Raw genomic sequence first — 20,825 nt, forward strand, 5'->3', positions numbered from 1 at the left:
ATCTAATTCGTTTCTCTCTAACATTCTACATATTTCACTCCACCTCTCCTTCCTTCTCTGTCACTGTTCCGCCTCCCCCTCACCCACCTGTGCCTATCTATCTCATTATCGCTCGATAATTTCGTGATTGCGTTTGACGTGCTCCTCCCACTGTGGCTGCTGCTGCTGCTGCTGCTGCTGCACCCTCATTCCACTCGACATGTCGACACTCCTCTGTCCGCATGCACCCAACCACCCGTCCCATCTTATCAGCTCCAGCCTCAGCCTCTCGCTCTCCCTCCCTCTCCGCCTCACTCTGTCTCTCTTTGAACAGCTTCAATTCGGCTGCCATTGTGCGATAGTTGGGAGGAGGAGGAGGACACCCGCTCGTTCCCGTTGCTTCTGCTTTTGCCTGGCGCTGCTCGTCGGCGGTGGGGCGGCTCTGTGGGTCGGTCGGTTGGTTGGTTGGTCGGTCGGCCGACTGTCTGTGCTGCGCCTCTGCTCCATTCAATTCAGTTCCGTTCAGTTTCAGTTTCGGTTTCGGTTTCTGTTTCAGTTCCAGAGCAGAGTCGACCAGTTGAGCTTTTGCAGCGATCGCGTGCGGCTGGCTCGGGCTCCCGTTGTTTCGTCTTTTCTCATCGTGCCGCTGTCGTGTCTTTTCCGCGTGTGATTCCACCGTATACCGTTCTCGCTCTGTCCAAGCTTTGTATGCCAACGAGTGTGGTGTGCGTGCGTGCATGTGTGCTCCAAGTGTTCCACTCTCTCCTTGGGCCCCCTCCCTCCGCACTTACGCTCCGTTCCGTGTCCCACTCTCCCAAGCGACGTCAAGCGCCTCAACAACAACATTTCCGAAGACAGCAACAAAAACATACAAAAAGAATTCCAAAAATTATCATTTTTTTGATTCTGATATTTTGCTCGTTGTTGTTTTCGTTCTTATTTTAATTAAAATATTTTGTGCCTGGCTTTTTGGAACAGTGTCTTGTGTTTTTTTGTTTGTGTGTATGTATTTTTGTTTTTGTGCACTCTTTGTTGTCTTTTCTTGCGAAAACGGAAGAAAGTCTTCAACTTTTTTGGGGACTAGCTGTAAAGTGTGTTAATTGAACCACGCGCCGCCAAAGCCCCCTCCAGAGAGAGAGAGAGAGAGAGACCGAGCTAGAAGTTATCACAGCGAAAGAGAAATAAATGATAAGAGAGAAAGAGAGAGAGAGAGAGACTCCGCGGCGGGTATCGATCGGCATTCAAATTCAAAACTTTTATACGAAATATCTAAACAAAAACTGACTTTTGCACCGAAAATTCATTCTATTCAAGTTTATGTAAACATTTACACATCAACAACAACAACAACAATAATAACAATAACAATAGCAACACAAACGACGACGTCAATGAGAACTCTCTCTGCCGCCCCCTAACCACGCTACCACACAGGCACTCACTAGGCACTAGTGCCGCCTCACCTTACACTCTCTACGCCCAGAGAGCTACGCAGTTTTGGAACCACAGCCCAAAACCCCCCTCCGCCAGGAAACGAACGTTAGCTTTGGGGGTGTGGGGAGGCCGAAGCGATTGATACTCTTTGATTTTCTTTATGGAAGATTTCTCCCTCGGCAGATAAATTAGGTGCAGCTTTAGCTAAGATTTGTGCAAAGTTAGAGCCAATTAAGGGACTCAAAATATGCCCCCCGGACATGATCAAAGTCCAAGTGGCCAAGTCTTTTCAAGGGTATCTGAGATGTGAATTATATAATTGAAGAGGCAAACAAACGCATACAGAAATCGTGTTTATTTTCGTACAGGCAAATTCAGCAATTCGGCAATTGAGGCTCATTAAGCGCCCAAAAATGGAACTAAACCCTCGCCCATGCCGGCCATCACTGTGCTCCTCCCTCCATCCCCCCCTAGACCCCTGCCCATGGCCTTAATTGGTGTGGCGATCGATTCATGAACATCCGCCGCGGCGTTGAGGCGCCTACCCCACCCACCCACATGACGATCCATCCGACCTCCCAAAAGCGAATCCCAAAGCCAAAACCATTTAATTCTGTGCGTCAATGGCAGCAGCAAGAAACGAAACGAAACGAAAGTAAAGGAAAGCCAGGTTTGGGCAGCAAGCAAACGAAGCTTCAAATACCCTCACAAGATGACAGAAAATATACAATAAAATAAATATTCAAAATTTCATGCACTAATTCTGCGATTAGCGGCAGGATTTACTTTACGAAAGACTGAAAGACTTGCCATGAAAACTAAATATTATAAACAAAATTCGATCGTTTCTTTCTTTCGCCAAATAATCTTATCCATTATAGACCTAAGTGAGAGCATATTGATGCGTACACGAAAAGGAAAGGGTATTCAAACACTCGCCACAAGCCACACATTGCCATGGGAGAAAAGAAATAGGGGAAAATGTTTACTTTATTAATTTGAAGCTTTTGGTAGTTAAAAGCGAAATAAAGAGATATTGTTATGCGAATGCGAATGCGAATGTGAATGGTGCGCATTAAGCGCATATGTAGAGTCCATTTGGTCGATATTTGCTTTGGGAGAGGAGGGTGTGGGGCGGGGTGTCGGTCGGGGTGTTGTGGGTGTGGAGGAGATTCCAGGCATTACGTACCCCCACACACGCTCCGATAATATGTATCTATATGCACGGTACACGCTCCCCTCCCGCCCATGCATATCTCCCACATCGAGTATATCCGAGTCTTTATCGTTGACGCTGTTGTTGTTGCTTTTGTTGCTGTTGCTGCTGCTGCTGCTGACGGCATCGAAGATTGTACAATTGTTTTTATTAGATAACGGACAGCAAATTTGTATTTAAGGACGGATCGGACACCAGCGTCGTTGCGATACGATCCAAAGCGAGTCAAATCGAACCGAATAGATCCCACTCGCATTCCAGAGAGTCGAGCAGGCAAGAGAGCGCCAAGCAAAGTAAAGAGAATGCTAAAGAGATAATTCAATTAACTAGAAACGAGAATGAGAATAGAGCAGGAAGAAATATGAAAGAAACATAATAAAAGCAGCAATTATCACTGAAATTTAGTGCCAGGGGATAGATAGGAAAAGGATGTGAACAAAGGATAAGGAGATGGACAGACTTAGAGATTAAATTATAGAAAATGTGCAACATGCATCAATTTTTAATTAAGGGATCTTATCTTTGAGAAGTGCCTAAACTGGAACACTTTACTAGGTATCATTATGGAAAGGAACAACGTTTGAGTCGCTGTGCAAATGTCCCTTAAGCGAAAGGACACTCTCAGGCACTGCACGCCACTGGTTTGTGGATTGAAATTGAATATCATTAGATGTGATTTGATATTTTGAGGGCATTATGTCACAAGTAAACTCGAGGCTAATGGACAAGTTCCAGAAGTATAAAAGAAAGGAAACTTTTCAATATAATTAAGACTGTGGAAGAACTTCGCTTCAGAGAAAAGTTCAGAAAGATCTTTTAGCACACGCAGACAGAAAAGAAACAAAGATCAAACCCTGAAGCAGCGCACCCAACGATACAGCACACAGAACAGTTAGTATATATCCTAATTGTGTGGAAACTAGATCCAACGATGATCGTGTCGCAGCCAACGTTGTGTTCCAGCAAGGTTTCCACTCGCTTGCCGGTCGGCCTGTCGTCTATTTGGGGTGTTGCTGGTTGTGTTGCTTCGTTATCGCCTAGCGGCGACAGCGTCAACTTTTGCAAATGACGTCAAATGTTATAAAGAAATTTCAGTATACCAAACCAAACTCTATGGCAGTATGTATGTATATAGTATATGCCACAGACTCGTATGTATATTCAGTATTCAGTCCGTCTGTCTGTCCGCCTGTCTGTCCGCCTGTCTGTCGCGCTGTGCACTGGCTGGCGTAACTGGATAGCAGCTCATTGCTGCTGCTGCTGTTGCTGCTGGCATTTCCATTATTATCATAATGTGTTGTTCGATTTGGGTTTCGGATTGCCTTGCCTTGCCTTGCCTTGAGCTGCCTTGCCCGACTCTGGTCTGGGCGGTTTCCACTTGCTTCTAGTTGCCGCTGCGGCTTGCGGTGGCTTGTGGCACCGATGGTGTGGATGCCGCAGATGGAGCTGCCAAGATGCCAACACGCTTCGACAATGCCTACTTACGTGTGCTTTTTCTCCGTGTTTTGTTTTTATTTCGCTTCATCTGTGCTGTTACATGGCACAAACATGTGTCTTAAATTTAATCAATTTTGATTGATGTGCGCGCGCCCAACGGCTGCCACAGCAGCAGCCCCCAAAAGCAGACAAGTCAAATCTGCACATCAGCAGCAACAACGAAGCAACAATACCCTCATAGATCGCTCGGTGTAGTCCCATTAGAGGTCCCATTTGCAGTGGGCAAATATCTTCAGCTTTGGGACAAGTTCTGGATCTCTCTCTCTTTTTATGCTGCTCTCTGGCTGCCTGCAGGGCATCCCAAACACTCATCAGACAGCAGAAAGCTAGGGACCAGTGGGCCAGGCACTTGGAGTTGAAGGAGAGATCTGCTGACTGGCTGGCTGGCTGACGGTTGGCGTTTAAGGAGCGAACGGGTTCGCAAATGTGCAGAAAATCAAAAATGCAGCCGCAGCCACCGCCATCAGCCCCAGCATCGGCAATGAGCTGGCCTCTCTCTCTGTCCCCCTCTCTCTCTCTCTCTCTCCCGCTTTGTATCTCTATCTTTGTGTCCACATCTCTGCCGCAGTTGCAGCTGCAATCTGAATTTTGTGTCGGAATCGTGCCGCCTAATGCGACAGTGGAGCATCGAGCGTCTGTCCCCGACGCAGGTCGTGTAAAATGTCCGTGTGCGCCCTCACCCAACCGCAACAGAAGCAGAAGCAGAAGCAGAAGTCGCCCCGGCCAGCAGCTGGAAAACCTTTGCTGACACCACTTACCGCTGCCGGCGCACTGCCGCTCCAGGGCTCCGCGAGCTTGAGCAAGAATCAGATACCGCCGACGCCGCCGCCCTCGCCGCAGGTCCGCATCTACGAGGACTTTGACAGGATGAGCGCCAAGGAGGTGTACTACAATGAGGCGGGCAAGAAGGTGACCGTCAAGCTGCTGCACTTCCCCGACGTGTCGCCCGAGGACATAGCCAAGCTCCGCTTCGACGACGAGGAGGACGACGAGGAAGAGGAGGAGGAGGAGGAGGAGGATGACGGCCGTGTGCCGAAGAAAGCGGCCGCAGACAGCGACGCGGATGCGGGCAGCGAGGCGGAGACCAACAATGGACATCCAGAGGCGACTGGCGGCGGCAGCAGCTCCGGCACCACCACCACCAGCAGCACCGTCAAGAAACTCTTCCGCCGCAAGCTGTCGGGCAACAACATGCAGTCGAGGAAGTGCAGCCTGGCCTTTGCCCAGGCCCACGGCATTCGGCAGCGCGCGGAGAAGAAGCTCTCCATGCCGACCATCAGCATCACGGCCAATTCGGGCGATCAAATGGCGCACAACATGAGCCTCAATCTGAATCTGGCGGGGAGCCGGAAGCTCTCGCAGCAGCACTCGCTGCCGCCGGGCTCCGGTTCGGGTTCCGGGTCCCCGAGCTCGCCCACGGCGCTGGGACTGGGGCCGCGGCGCTCCCATTCGCCGCTGGGCCAGAGAGCCTGTGTCCGGGCTACATTCAGTACTCCAAGTCGCTGCTGGAGGTGCCCATGCCGCGGGACTACGGCTACGCCAGCAGCGATGATCTGAGCTCCGAGTGGGACTCGGATGTGTCCACCTCGGGCGCCCCGAACGCCTCCTCCGGCTCGACATCAGCGACGGCGGCAGGCGGTGGCGGTGGCGGTGCGCCGGGCACCAAGAAGGTAACGAGCGACAACGAGAGGAGCCCCTCCAGCTGTTCTCGCTTCCTTGGCTCATTCTATGCTGTTTCCTGTGCATCTGTTTTGCTCTGTTCATTAATCTCCTCCTTCTGCTCTTTGCAGAGCTCTGGCTGGCGGAAGATTCGGAACATTGTGCAATGGACGCCCTTCTTTCAGACGTACAAGAAGCAGCGCTATCCATGGGTCCAGCTGGCCGGGCATCAGGGCAACTTCAAGGCCGGTCCCGAGCCGGGCACCGTCCTCAAGAAGCTCTGCCCCAAGGAGGAGGAATGCTTTCAGATCCTCATGCAGGACCTGCTGCGGCCCTACGTGCCCGTCTTCAAGGGTCAGGTGACCAGCGAGGATGGTGACCGTGAGTTGCGCCTTTGATTTTGTTCTCTTGCTGATGCCCATTCTGATCCGTACCCCCCTGGCTTGCCATGTCAGCAGTTTACTTGCAGCTGCAGGACCTGCTGAGCGACTACGTCCAGCCATGCGTGATGGACTGCAAGGTGGGGGTGCGCACCTACCTCGAGGAGGAGCTGTCCAAGGCCAAGGAGAAGCCCAAGCTGCGCAAGGACATGTACGACAAGATGATACAGATCGACGCCCAGGCGCCCACACTGGAGGAGCATGCGGCCAAGGCGGTGACTAAGCCCCGCTACATGGTCTGGCGTGAGACAATCTCCAGCACGGCCACGCTGGGCTTTCGCATCGAGGTGAGCGCCCCTCGGACGCACAAGCGAAAGGTGCCAAAGAGACACAAAATGAACGTTTTCCTTCTCTCACTTTCGCAGGGCATCAAGAAGAGCGATGGCACCAGCTCCAAAGATTTCAAAACGACCAAGTCACGCGAACAAATCAAACTGGCCTTCATGGAGTTCCTCAGCGGCCATGCCCAGATTCTGGTAGGTGTATAGCTGTCGCCCCTGGAGCCACGCTAATGGCATTCTCTCTCTCTCTCTCTCTCTCCCCCAGCCGCGTTATATACAGCGACTGCGCGCCATACGCGCCACTCTGGCCGTGTCCGAGTTCTTCCAGACCCACGAGGTGATCGGCAGCTCCCTGCTATTTGTGCACGATCATACCCATGCCAGCATCTGGCTGATTGACTTTGCCAAGACGATGGCACTGCCGCCGGAGCTGCACATCGATCACTATTCGGCGTGGAAGGTGGGCAACCACGAGGATGGCTACCTGATTGGCATCAACAATCTCATTGACATCTTCGTCGAGCTGCAGGCGACCCTCGAAAAGGACGCAGAACCATCCAAAAATGAGGAGGATGGTGCAGCAGGAGGAGCCGAGGAGTGAAACCAAGTTCGTTGCAGGAAGAAAGGTTGGACGGGGCTGAGCCCCTGAGTAGCACGAAACACGATTGAATATTCCCCCTAAAAACCCAACTTTAGGCTAGAAAATAGTTCTCTTCTTTTTTTTTTTTTTTTTTATATAAACTACATACATTTAACCCGTTAAATTTAAAGAAAAAGACTGAAACAGAATATACCTATACGATATATATGTAAACAAAACTTATAGATATATTTACATACATTTACATAAACAATATGCAAGTGCAGATAAATGCATGCAAAATGTACAAGTAAATGTCCCTGAAGCTTATTTGCGCTGCTGCTGCTGCTGCTGCTGCTGACCAAGTAATTTATTTATGCAAGATGGCACAACCCCACGAAGCGCGTACAAATGTAGCAAAAATGAAATGAAATCAATCAGAATAATAATATGTAATCCATAATGTTAAGAGCAGAGTTTAGTTGTATTGTTATTAATGTAACGTTATTGCGATTACCTACTAAATACATACTAATTGTGCACTATTAAATTCAGTTCGAAACCGAAACTTTGATAAGCGTGTGATTAAATGATTTGAAAGGCGATATACACGCGCCAAAAGGTAAAGCTGCACGCGATAGCCAACGCGGGGTCGCAGTCGCAGCAATCGATAGGGCCATGGTACAAGTAGGGAAGGTGCGAACAATATGTTCTGTGCTGGCAGAGCTTACACAATTTTGAACCAAACTCTAATGTTCATAGCAAACCAATCACTACCCACTGGGTAGATGTGAGTTTTGTTATTTCGACATGCGCCATAGCAGAAATTATTCCCCGCAAAAGCTCCCCACCTAAAATAATTATACCATGCGCTTAAAATACCGCGTTCGGTAACACTGGTGCTGAAGCACACGATTTGGCGCAAAGAGCGAGAGGGAGAGAGAGAGAGGGGCTACCCATTAACTATAACTATATCTATATCTCGCTCCATTCTCGATTTTGTTACCGTGCCGAAAGGTTGTGTTATTTTCAACCAGATCTAAGATCGACCCGAGTCATCCAAAGCGGAAGTCCATTACATTCTATATCCAACAGGTTAAAGTGAGTGTCCGACAATGAATATTTCGCAAATACTAACCAAAGTCAAAGAGAAACTACTGTGGAGTGTAAGACCAATCATGATTACCATTGCCGTAGTTGATTTTCCTTTTATTTGTTGTTGCTGTGTGTGCTGCGGTGTGCTGATGATTTGAGTCGCAGATAATTTCACAAGTTTTTTTTGTCGCACCGCACCGTACCGTATTTTGTAGTCTTTTCTTTCACTTTGTGCTTTATTGGCACGTCCGTCCGTCCCTCGCTCAAGAGCACCAACACACGCACGCACAGGGCAGACGCAGCCTCACACACAAACACACACCAGCAAACACTCGCAGTGTGTGCCGCCGGCTGTAGAAAAATTGAATCAAAGAAGAACACGAAATAGGGTTAAAATATGCGCAAAATGCGGCAAATAGTTTCGATTTCTGTAATTAAACCCACACATCCGCACTCGAACGTGCCCAATGTTCAATTGGTGCAAATATTTGGCCACCTTCATTACAATTAAATGTCCAGAAATGTACATACATACATATGTATGTATGTATGTATGTACATATGTAGGGGTGAACCGCTACATTATGGCTAGACAGACGCCATCTTGTGGACTTGAGCTTAGCTTTTACTTATTACATAAAACCTTTTCTCTTGCCCCCATTAGATGCCCCAACTACAGAAGCTTGCACCCAATTTCGCCGGCACCGCCGTGGTCAATGGCGTGTTCAAGGACATCAAACTGGGCGACTACCAGGGCAAGTACCTGGTGCTGTTCTTCTATCCGCTCGACTTCACCTTTGTGTGCCCCACGGAGATCATTGCCTTCTCGGAGAATGCACCCGAGTTCCGCAAGATCAACTGCGAGGTGATTGGCTGCTCCACGGACAGCCAGTTCACCCATCTGGCCTGGATCAACACCGCCCGTAAGCAGGGCGGTCTGGGCAACATGGACATCCCGCTGCTGGCTGACAAGTCGATGAAGGTGGCCCGCGATTATGGTGTTCTGGATGAGGAGACTGGTATTCCCTTCCGTGGCCTCTTCATCATCGACGACAAGCAGAAATTGCGTCAAATCACCATCAACGATCTTCCTGTTGGCCGCAGCGTTGAGGAGACTCTGCGCCTCGTCCAGGCCTTCCAGTATACGGACAAGTACGGAGAGGTGTGCCCAGCCAACTGGAAGCCCGGCCAGAAGACCATGGTGGCCGACCCCACCAAGTCCAAGGAGTACTTTGCCACCACATCCTAAGAAGCTGAACATCTGTGTGGGCGCTGGGCCTGTGCGGTGCTGCGGCCCTGGCGAGTCCAGGACGATTCGAATCGCATTGCACAGACACACACACACACACCACACACATTTGAATACCATAAATATAATATAATAAAACCCAAAACCCTAGAGCTAGTTCCTCATCTATATACGAGAGTGGTATGCATATTATTATGATTTGTGAACAGAAACTGTGAAATAATTGGCTCTTTCTCCACCCCTGCATTGCACACAACACCAACACAACACCACAAACACACACACACACATTACCTAAGCAGAAAGTGATTTATTTGAGTTTGCTCTTAATTGGTAATTTTGCCTCAATAAAACTGTATTGAATACTACGCCGGACACGTGGGTCTTTATCGGAGGAGGAAGGAGGCCTTTGTGGGCGAGGGGCGAGAGGCGGACTTTCGCCCTGCTTATCTGCATGCATGCGGCTTGCTGACTTTTATCGCATGTCCCAGACAGAGACCGGAGACGTATTTCGCAATCGCCGTTGATTATACGGAGGCGTATTAATATGCTAAGAATTCCGGAACGGAACGGAGCCCAACGTCACAAGTCCACAGAGCACGAAATAAACCAGCTGATGCATGACACAGTGACAGTGGCGGCAGTAGGTTACGTTACGCTGCTGCACTTCCCCTTTTCGCCAGCGTATTTATTCCCGTTTTGGATTCCCGTTTTCCTTTTCAATGTTAAGTGCAAGCCGGCGACTGGTGACGTGGATGTCGTGCATATTAAGCAGGTCTTGGCGGGATGTCTCTGTGTGTGTGTGTGTGTGTGCGAAAGTGATGGATGGATGGAGTGAGATGTTTCGCTTGCGTCCCACCTATTACGTGTGTTGCAGCGCATCACACGATCCGCCTGTCAGTCTGAGTCGAGTCGGTTTACTCTTTGGCCAAACTAGTTTACACAAATGTGAGTAAGTGTGCTTCTTCATGTGTGTATATGTATGTACGTATGTGTATGTACAAGCAGCTGCGAATCGTGGAAAAAGCTTCGGCGCTGTTACCGTGTCGCCGATCGAAGCTACCAGAAAACAGAACAGAAGGGGAACCCTTTCGAATGGTGCGATCGTATCGTTCCAACTTTATCTATGGAGAGAGAGCATATTTTCTCAGTCATTCCGTTGGCTATTATCAGCCGAGAAAAATGTTTGCTCGCATGTTAACTACTCGACAACACACAACTGCGAACAAGCTATTATTTAAAGTATTTGTTCATGTAAAATAAATGAAAGCTTGCACTGCAGAGCATCCCTGCTTCGCCGTTCCAGATATTCCCTTTTCCACTTTGATTTTACCTGAGCTGATGTTAGCCAACTATCGCAAGATCTATTCATATTCATAAGCGTCGAGACAGCTGCAAAAAAAAAAGAGTAAAAATTACAAATGCCATTTGGCTTTTGCTGAATCACTGCCCAGAGAGCTGTGCGACCAAAGCGTTTGCGTTTACTGGAAAGAAACATTTTTCTGAACACAGAAAACAGTGTACAAAAAAGTGGAATAATCTGCGTCTGAGCCAAATTGAGGGCGTTGGGTTTGAATGACTTTCAATTGTCGAACAACGGTACATACACATGTATACATACATATGTACATATGTTGTACATATCTGTGTATCGATGAACGTAAAGAAATGCATTTAATCGAATGAAAAGCAGGACTCGGACTTGCTGCTCCAAATCAAATGACATTGAAATACCCGGAAAGCACATACTCGCACCATATATTATACACATAGTGTGCTGTCTGGTCTGTCGCGTAATTTGATTATTTTATAGACTGATAAAGCAAGAATCTAATGATAATCGCTGGCTCTGTGGTTCCTTTGCTGTGTTGGTGCTGGGCAGCCATTGCCTCAAGGGTTTGGGTCGTGTGGAAAATAAAATAAAATGGCAAAATACTCGTAGATAATAGATAATGGCCCGTGTACGCAGAGTCCTACGTGTATTGGCTGTGCGGTAATCAAAAATGAAATGAATAAGTCCGCGGCTGCTTATGACCTTTCAATAGTACCGCCGAAGGGTAGAGGAGAGGCGTGGGTGGGGTGTGTACTCCAGATTGGCTCATCAATTATATTTCTGCCGCTTGCACGCAACGTGCAGGGTGGGTCGATAGTTATTATTGTTTAGTTCTGTGGCTGATAAGTATTTATGGAACATTTCCCGGACATCAATTGGGTGTGGGTGTGTTTGACACAACCTGCAATTACCATGTCAGATTATAGTCGGCAATGTTTTCGTTGCAGTTTCGATTGATTGTCGAAATTATTGATTCACTTTTAATGGGTAAGGTCAAGGGGTCAACAGTCGGCTCGGAAATGTATTCTTTAGCAATTTCAATGTGCTTGCCGTTCACTAGAAAATTAAATTTAATGCGCATTTTCCTTAAACATTCAATATAATTAAAGTTTTTCTGTAATTTTGTGCAAAAAGATTTTTAATTTTAAATGATTATGATGGAAAATTGCTTTGTTGCGCCTCTCAGATACTTATAAACTATAATTTGAGCAAGCGCTGTCTCGTACGAACAGAACTTTGAAGCAGCTAATGTAAGAGATAATGACGGGGGAAAATTACTTTGCTCATCAAATTGATTATTATTTGAATTCCGACAGCAATTAGGCGGGCCAGCTGGGAGCCTACAACCAGTTGGCAGTGCCAATCAAACAGCTGATCCAGTGCCAGAAATGAGCGTTGTACAGCACATGCGTATGGTGTGACCGTGCGCGCCATTTCTTATGTTTAATGCGAGGGCTGCAAAGCAGTGTTTTCCCGCCAATATGTTTACTTTTTAAGATTGTGCAGTTTGTTTTGATTATTGGAAATTTAACAGCGAGCGTGTATCTAACTGCCTGTTGACTGTAGCATGTTTTTCCACAGCGCCCTGTTGCACAATGCGCTTTGTAGCGCAGCCTTCTCTCTCGTTGAAACTCGAACAAATCAACAATCAAGCTCCACAGAGTGTTGGCGCCATGCTGAATCTTGACAATGATATAAGACAGGGGGTGCAGTTCCTTCTAGATCTGACTGGTACAATTAACAATGTGAAAATGATTTACAGATATAAATGGCTTTGCATTTCACACACTCATTCACTTGGCAACGAACTAACTTCGGTTACAATTATACACACGGATGAGCTTAGTTTCACGTTGTCAGATTGATTTACTATTATTTTCATTCATCTTTTCGGCTTACATGTTACAGTGTGTACAAATTATACAAAAAAATCTTGATTACTATTAATATGTATCAAATCATTTTATTTCGCGTTTAACTTTGTGAACATTCAGATTTGCTGCTTTTACTTTATGCTTGAATGAAATCCTCTCCTCGGCCCCGTGCTGGGTGTGAAATAAAACAACATTTTACATATTAAACTCCCACACAGACGCTTTAGCTTAAGCATTTAGGTTGTTAGACGCCGCCCGTAGCTTTGCTTAGAAGAAGAAGCCGAGGATCTTGCCTCCCAGATGTTTTCTCCTAGCCTCCTCGTGATCCATGATACCGCCCGAGGTGGTCAAGACAACGTAGCCGAACTGACGGGACGGCAGCAGATTGTTGGTCCACTTCTCAATGTCATTGATGGGCACATCGAACCGTGGGGAGATGACGCCACACTTGTTGAGGCGTCCGGTAAGGTTTACCACAATCTTGCCAGAGCGATGGTCATCGACAATCTCGAACTCGCCGATATAGCCGTGCTTCATCATCACAGTCAGGAACTTGATGATCACCTTTGAGCAGGGACGCAGCAGCACCTGGCGCTTGCCACGCTTCTCCGCGTTGTTGATGCATTTAAGGGCATCGGCCAATACGTTCATACGCACCATGGCTGCAAAATGTGAAAACGAGACAAATTAGTTCACGGCTCTCGCAGAACAATCAAAAAAACAGAAGAAAACTTTGCCCAAAAGCTAGCACGTGCAAAATACATGAAAAAAACTCCAGGGCGGCCGCCATTGCCTGTGTGTGTGTGTGTGTGTGTGTGTGTGTATGTGTGCGAACTCCTATGCTTGGCTGTGTGAGTTCCTCTGTCTGGGCATATGCCGTTACATGGTGTAAACAACAACAGCCAACAGATAGATTTTGGGGGAGGACGGTGCTCCCCCTAATCAATATGCCGGCTTAGAGATTCCCTAGGTCAATGCCTCGGATGCTCTCGCCTGAAGCCAGCTTACAGACGACACACAACCACCAGCAACAACAACAGCAGTCGCACACACACACACACAGCTGACATCTCCCTCACCGGGCAGGAATCACAGCCCAAAAACGCCGCCACACATAAAAAAATTGGCAAAAAAAATAGATTTAGATATTCTTAGGACTCATTCATTGATGGCCAATGTCTTGTTTATACATTGGGCCAAGCGGGCAGTGTTCGGCGTAACCACTGTCGGCCAACAAGTATTTGGATAAACTTTGGCTCACAACAAAAAAAATATAAAAAGAATAACATTTTTCACATATTTTGCATCGCGCTCGCACTAAATCTATGGTTTAAACCACAGTGGACACATTTGGCTTGCCATTTTTTGGCTTTACTTTAACAAATCTATTAAATTAGCGACGATTACCTAGGATTGATTTGCAAACACAAATTTACACGACCGCGAACGTATCGGAAAAGAGAAAGAGGAAGTCGGGCAGGCCGCATCTGACACTTGACAGCTCGCAGGGTTGCTTTGGAGCACCCAGAGTTGCTTCTGCTGCTGCCTATCAGAGCCGTGACCAAAAATATGCCGTTTTCTGAAGAAGTGTCTACGGTCACACTTCAAAAATATAAACATTGTATTTATATTTGGTCTTAATTGGTATATTTACAGTATATTTCGGTATATTTTGGACTGTCAGGTGGTATATTTCATTAGTGAAATCCGCGGCCAAATAAACAAACAAAAAAAACAAAAAGAAATGTCAAAACCGTGAGTATTGCATGAAATAAATTAACAAAATGACTATTAATGTGGGAATCATGATCTTAGGTATGGCCTGACTATACCGGGGCAGCAAAAGAAGGAGGCTGCCAGGCCGGCCAAGCCGCCCATTAAACCGTCCGTATTCGACGAGAGCAGCGACTCCGACGACAGTAAGAATGCCCCACAAATGCGACCCAAAGCCGGCGTGACCGGTGGACCCAGTGTAATGGAGCGCCGGGTGGCACGCCGCATGCAGGAGAAGGCCCTGGCCGAGGATCCCACCATATTCCAGTACGACGAGCTCTACGATGAAATGGAGAACAAACGCGACGAGGCCAAGCAGAGCAAGAGCCAGGAGCCCCGCAAGGCCAAGTACATCAACCGCCTCATGGAGCACGCCGAGCGGCGGAAGCTAGAGAAGGAGCTGCGTGTCGAGCGGCAAGTGCAGAAGGACCGCGAAGCTGAGGGCGAAATGTACAAAGACAAGGACACCTATGTGACAGCAGCGTATCGCAAAAGGCTCGAGTCCATGCGCGAGCTCCAAGAAAAGGAACAGCGGGCCGACTACCTTGAGGCCATAGGCGATGTGACCAAGCAAAAGGATCTGGACGGCTTCTACAGACATTTGTACGAGCAAAAACTGGGCACCACAGAGACAGAGGTGGCCAAACCGAAGACAGCACCATCCACCGAGGAGGTGGCCTACAAGCCCATCAAAGCGGATGTGCCAAAGCACCGCAGCTACAGAAAACGCCGTGCTTCTGAGGATGAAGAGAATCAGCCATCCGCGTCTCCTGCCAAGCCAACCACAATTCCAGATTCGGCCGACAACAAGCCAGGCAATGCAGCCAGCTCGCTGGCGCACTTGAACAACAACATAGATGCGGACTCTGATTTCAGCATCGATGATTCCAGCGAAGATGAGGTGGAGGATGAGAAGGAAAAGAACATGAAGCAGGCGCAGGCCAAGAAGCAGACCAAGAAGGAAAGTAAGTCAGAGCAGTCCAATAGTCAAGACCCAGCCAAGAAGCGGAAAACGGAGCAGCCAGAGAAGCCCGAAGATGTCAGCAAGGAAGCGATGGCAGATCCCAAGTCCAAATCAAAGGATGACGATGGGGATACGAAGGATGCTGATGTGAAGAACCTGCCCATCCCCACGGTAACCAAGCCGACCGTCGACCGTACTCTGATCTGGCGCAAGCGGACCGTGGGCAAAGTCCTTGAGGCGGCACTGGCCCGCTATCAGGTGCGCAAGAAGTCCCGTCAGGGCTGAATGCAATTAGAAAAGTTTTGGCAACGCATTAAAAAGGGAAAATAACCGAAACTCGAAAACAAAAAATGATTTGTCCATTGTTTGCTTATTATGTTAATTCCAATTTGTCCCCCGTGTCATAGTTTATTTATGCATGTGCATGGCCGTTTCAGCTTCGGGACCACAAAGGCATCTTCTGGGGACAAACCCCCTTGGTGCAAATATTTAGCATAAGTTGCAATTTTCCTTCTTTCCTTCGCTCCCTCTTTATGCGCTTTCGAAAAAAATGCCAAGAAAATGCTGATGGCGACGTGTGTCGAGACATTAGATACCCTTTAGGTGTACTTTGTTCGATGCAGAGACGGAATTGGTGGACGCGGCTTGAAGTTGAATCTTAAATAAACAGTTTTTCCCTGCAAAGTCTTATTCGATGAGCAATAACAGCAATATAAATTACAAGTATCGGATCAATGATATGGTAATACGATCTTATCAGTTTTCCTGTAGACTCTGCCATGAGGGACTCCTACTGGGGTACTTTGAAATGGAAATTTATGTCAATATGTGCACATGCATAAATACTCGTATAATTCATGAAATTAGAGATGCTTTCTAAAGGTTGGGCTAGGTTATTTGTATTACCCACCCGAGTAGGGTATAAAAAGCTCACGGCGCCAACTACGGCATGACGGATAGAAGCAGAGGAAGAGGCAGTGCCAGTGGAAGTGGAAGTGAAACCCTGGATGTGGATTGGCGACAGAGCCAGAGGAGCTGGTTGTAGATGGTGGGGTGGGAGATAGAAGCACGGAGCATGGCACGAAGATATTCCATTTATTTTGTATGACGACGACGACGACAAACCCAAAAGAGCCAACAAAAAAAAAGGGGGAAAAAAAATAAAACTTGCAAAACGCCCAAATAACAAAGAGCCAAGTTGCCGTTAGTTTTCTTTTTTTCCTCTCTTTTTTTTTGTGTGTTTTGTTTCATTTTACCGCAAAAGCTGGAAATCCCTTTTGAAAATAGGTGTGCCTGCCGCCTGCCTGCCTTCGCTGCTCTGCTCTGCGATGCGCTGGCTGTGGGCCGCGCGCCATAAAAGCGAAAGGCAAGGAATGGAAAGAAATGAAGGGGAAGAGCAAAGCCCGGGCATGGGCTATGAGCATAGCTGACATGGTTAGGAAGCGGGTCCGGCGCATTGCAGACATAGTAGACCACAGCATCAGGAGCAGGAGCAGCAGCAGCAGCAGCAGCAGCAACGGCAACGGCAGCGTCCTCATCTGCATCTGCATCCTGGCTGTCAAGTCGGATGCTTCGCTTTTGATGTCGTCAACGGGCTCTCCGTCCTTGTCGTCGGCCTCGTGCTAGTCGTCCTCGTCGTCGTCGTCAGCGAAATTAATAGTGAAATCCATTTTCCATTTGGCACGGCCCTGTGCCCCGCACTCTACACTGCGCCGCATAACAACTGCATCGCGGCTCTGGCCATCTCGCTTGCACACTCAACTCTTGCCTGCTTTTATGCATGTGATTCTCTCCCTCATACCTGTTTGATTGTGTCATCAATCTCACATGTCTTCTTCTTTTACTGCCGCTGCTCTGCTGCTGATGCTGCTGTTGTTGTTGTTGTTACTGCTCCTTCATTACATTCCTCTTCATCATTTGCTGGCGCTGCCGCTATTTCTCTTTCTCATTCTTCTTCCTGTTCCTGTCCTTGTTGCTGTCTGTGCTGCAGTCGAGATTTGTGTTCCACATTTTAGGCAAATTAATTTGATATGAAATGAGCATTCCGTTCCGTCAAGTGTGCTTCCGCATAACGGATCGTATCGGTTGGAAGAGTGCGGCATGCCCACACTCACACATGCACGACCATCTCTTTCTGATTGATGGCAGTGATCAGAGCAGTGGGGTGTGATTATTTTACCCTCTCTAATTGATTGTGTTTGGGGGTATGCAGTTGCGGGAATGGCCCAATTCGGTTTTGATAATAATCGCTTTAAGCAACAACGTGGGCGAACAGGGTATTCTGACAGCCGAGTGCATAAGCATTTAAGTGGATCGCTTAGTCATTTAACGCATTAAAATTATGTACATGATTAAGCAGCGAAGTATGTACAAATAATTTAAAATATATTTCATTCAACTCTCCCTCTCTCTCTCTGGGTCTGGTCTTTAGCTGATCCACGAAATGAGAGAATATGCAAATATCTCTGAGGAACAGTGCAGCTGCAGTTGTGGGATGGGAGAGCGAGAACACGAGGACAGCGCTTGCATAACTGTAATTCCATTAACCCCGTTGTTCGTTCGTTATGCGGTCCGTACCTCGGTTGGCTGCTCTCTCTCTCTCTATCTCTTTGGCTGCTGCTCCTCGTTGCTTAATCAATTTACGATCATAATTACTTGGGCCTGTGGCGATGGTGCGGGACATGGTCTGGCGGCTTTTGGCTCTGGCTTTTCCTTTTGGCCTCTGCCAAATTGCACTGATGCAATCTGACTCTCCTTCTTCTTCTCCTCTCGTGGCTTTGCTCCTTTGGTGTGTGTGTGTTGGAGGGGGGTGGGCGTTATGTGCAGGGGCTGCGACTGGGGGTATAACTTAGTAAAGGCTTCAAGATTGTGATCATTCACGTGTAAATTCAATTATCAACATTTTCAATGCCAGGCTGGACCTATGAGGGGGAATTTTCACCGCAAAGGCGTGGTTGGGAAAGGGGGAGCGGGCGTTCCAGCAGGCAGCGGCAGTTAGTCTTATCCAGAGTTGACAGGGCCGTAGGCGAGTGGGGGGAAAGAGCAGAGACTTGCTCAGCACATTTAGGTCCCTCCCTCCATTCCCCCGTTCCACTTACTCTACCGCTCCAGCCACGACGCCACTGACTCCCTGGGTGTGTGTGTGTGTGTATGCTGGTGATTTATTTCGTGTGTGCATTGAGTGTGTGTGTGCATGTGTGGGTAATGTAGAAGAAGCCGAGCCGCCGCCTCTTGGCAAGAAGCAATGCGCGGCGCGGTGAGACGCATCCAAAAAATTTCGTTTGCTGCATTGGACAGAGAGTGTAATGAAAAACTGGCTGGGGTGGGATGTGGAAGGGTAGGGTGGTAGGCTAGATGCCAGCGCTCATGACAAACAAAACGCATCCCACTCACACACACATGAGCGCAGGACCGTGCACAAACACACATGTGTATATGGAGCGTTCGCTCTGTCAGCCTCTTCTTGTATCTTTGCCATTGCATCTTCGCATATCCCGTTAGTTGGCTTGGGTCACGGGGTAGATTCGTTTCGTTGGCAGTTCTGTTGCCATGGCGCTGCGCTGCCGCTGCCGCTGCCACTGTCTTAAGCCGCTGCCCGTGCTCTGCCGCTGCTTTAAGCCGCTCCCACTGCCTTTTGCTCTGCTTTAAATGCTCTACTTTTGCTTTATTTTACTTTACTTTTTAGATTAAGTTCTGCCGCAGAGTGTGTTAATACGAGGTGAAGCATTCCGGTTCTCCCGCCTTTCCCCTCGCTCTCTCTTTATATGTGCCTTTCTCTGTGTCACCCACACAGACGCTGCTGCAACAACTTGGTCAACTTGTGCGAGAGTGCACTGTAATCCAGGAAGGCCTCACCTTGCATAAATACACCCTTTTCCTCTGCTTTCATTATGTTATTCCCGTGCACTGCCGCTCCGCTTCCTGGCGCCACTTCTGCAGTTCCAAGGTGTACTTATAATCCTTTCCAGTAGGGTGTGCCATATGTTGAAAGCTGTGAGATTTATGTGTGCGGGTGTGAGGAGGCTTTTGTTCTTTTTTTTTTCCATCAGGAACTGCACTTTTTCGGATTAACATGATTTTTTTTTTATCAATATGTACAGATGGATGTATGTATGTACATATGTATGTACATATGTATGTATGTATGGATGTACATATGTATGTATGTATGGATGTACATATGTAACTATGAAGAGTTTATGGCGTAATGATGGGATGGAAGATAGACAGCCCAACCGCCTATCTATTTATTTAAATTGAACACGCTTTAAATATTTCCAAGCCGAGAGTTTCGTTCTTTTTGTAGTCAGGAAGCAAAATGCAGCAGTCTGAAAAAGTTAAGGGCCTCGTAAAGCTGTCAATCCACAGCACTCGAATCCGCTTCAGCTCAGATATCTCAGATTGATTCATTGATTCAGCGAGGGGCTTCGTAACAAAGTTACGAATTTGCTGTGGGTTTGGATATTTTTAAAGAAATGTAATGGTAAAAATTACGCAAAAATTAGCGCAAATTTCTCTATTTGCTCAAAAATTATCTTTTATATTGGTTCGGAAAGATCTGAGAACTGCACTCCTGTTGCCCCTCCCCTTTGTTTCCTGCCCACAGTCTGTCTCATTTGCAGAGCTGGGTAATCGCCGAGTCGAAACTTGTGCACCTCTAGGTCTTCCTGCAGGTCTTCCCCTGCACTTCCTTTAACCCCCACTGTGTGGTGTGGCTGTGGTTGCTGCGGGCGTTCGTTGTTTGCGTGTGTGGTGGGACTGGGTACGGGAGAGGGAGTGGGAGTGCGAGTGTGAGTGAATGGGCAGGGGGTAGAGTGTGGTAAGGTGAGGAGGGGTAGTGGCAAGGGGGAGGCCCTGCCTTAGTTTGCCTTTTGCGGGCGTGGCCGGGCTAATAAGCAGGAAATTAAAATGTTATATGCATTGTCATGGTTGCTCAGCCGTCCGTTCGTCCGTTCATCTGCCAAGCCTCTCCTCGGGCATTGTCAACTCTGTACGCCTGCCCCCGCCCCCTATTTCTCCACCGTCCTCCACCTAGATGTGTGTGCGTGTGTGTGTGTGTGTGTGTGTGCTGTAGTGTGCGGTTTGGTGGCGCGCCTTCAAGTATGCATTATTTTTACGTGTCAGTGCGCATTTTTGGCATAATTGAAGCACAAACACAGCGCCAGAGCTCCCGCTGCTTCCGTTGCTGAAGGCTGAAGGTCGTTTATATGCTCTCAGCACTCACACACACACACACACACACACACACACTGTTACACACTTTCCCCTTGCCATTCTGCTGAGGCCATCCCTAAGCCAAAGTTAACATTGCGTGCCTGCAGCTTCGCTGGACTTGGATTAAGTTTTACACTTTTTCACCCGCTCTCTGCACTCTCACCCCCTGCATTCTTTTTCGCTCTTTTTCGCTTTTTCTGCTCTGCTCCTGTGCCTCTGCCTCTGCCTGTGCCTGTG

At 47.9% G+C, this 20,825-nt stretch overlaps 4 protein-coding genes across 4 annotated transcripts; 3 read left to right on the forward strand and 1 right to left on the reverse strand.

The window, feature by feature from the left end:
- Window positions 1-517: 517 nt before the first annotated feature.
- On the forward strand, window positions 518-7,657 carry LOC117903043 (inositol-trisphosphate 3-kinase A-like). Its single transcript, XM_034814781.1, is given in 7 exon segments — window positions 518-685; window positions 4,695-5,590; window positions 5,593-5,796; window positions 5,917-6,166; window positions 6,244-6,512; window positions 6,591-6,701; window positions 6,772-7,657. Coding segments are annotated over 6 exon segments (1,974 nt in total). The 5' UTR covers window positions 518-685; window positions 4,695-4,786; the 3' UTR covers window positions 7,108-7,657.
- Window positions 7,658-8,032: 375 nt separating this feature from the next.
- On the forward strand, window positions 8,033-9,798 carry LOC117898979 (peroxiredoxin 1). Its single transcript, XM_034808723.1, has 2 exons — window positions 8,033-8,187; window positions 8,846-9,798. The coding sequence occupies exon 2, from the start codon at window positions 8,846-8,848 to the stop codon at window positions 9,428-9,430; it is 585 nt and encodes a 194-aa protein (XP_034664614.1). The 5' UTR covers window positions 8,033-8,187; the 3' UTR covers window positions 9,431-9,798.
- Window positions 9,799-12,701: 2,903 nt separating this feature from the next.
- LOC117895007 (40S ribosomal protein S15Aa) lies at window positions 12,702-14,193 on the reverse strand. The gene is made up of 2 exons (XM_034802358.1): window positions 14,045-14,193; window positions 12,702-13,299 (listed from the first exon to the last, which is right to left on the reverse strand). The coding sequence occupies exon 2, from the start codon at window positions 13,295-13,297 to the stop codon at window positions 12,905-12,907; it is 393 nt and encodes a 130-aa protein (XP_034658249.1). The 5' UTR covers window positions 13,298-13,299; window positions 14,045-14,193; the 3' UTR covers window positions 12,702-12,904.
- Window positions 14,194-14,260: 67 nt separating this feature from the next.
- On the forward strand, window positions 14,261-15,916 carry LOC117894995 (nuclear speckle splicing regulatory protein 1). The gene is made up of 2 exons (XM_034802345.1): window positions 14,261-14,392; window positions 14,453-15,916. Exons 1-2 carry the CDS (start codon window positions 14,382-14,384, stop codon window positions 15,657-15,659), a joined length of 1,218 nt encoding a protein of 405 aa, XP_034658236.1. The 5' UTR covers window positions 14,261-14,381; the 3' UTR covers window positions 15,660-15,916.
- The last annotated feature ends 4,909 nt before the right edge of the window (window positions 15,917-20,825 follow it).

The sequence above is a fragment of the Drosophila subobscura genome, chromosome A (genome assembly GCF_008121235.1).
Source record: "Drosophila subobscura isolate 14011-0131.10 chromosome A, UCBerk_Dsub_1.0, whole genome shotgun sequence".
Lineage (NCBI taxonomy): Eukaryota > Metazoa > Arthropoda > Insecta > Diptera > Drosophilidae > Drosophila > Drosophila subobscura.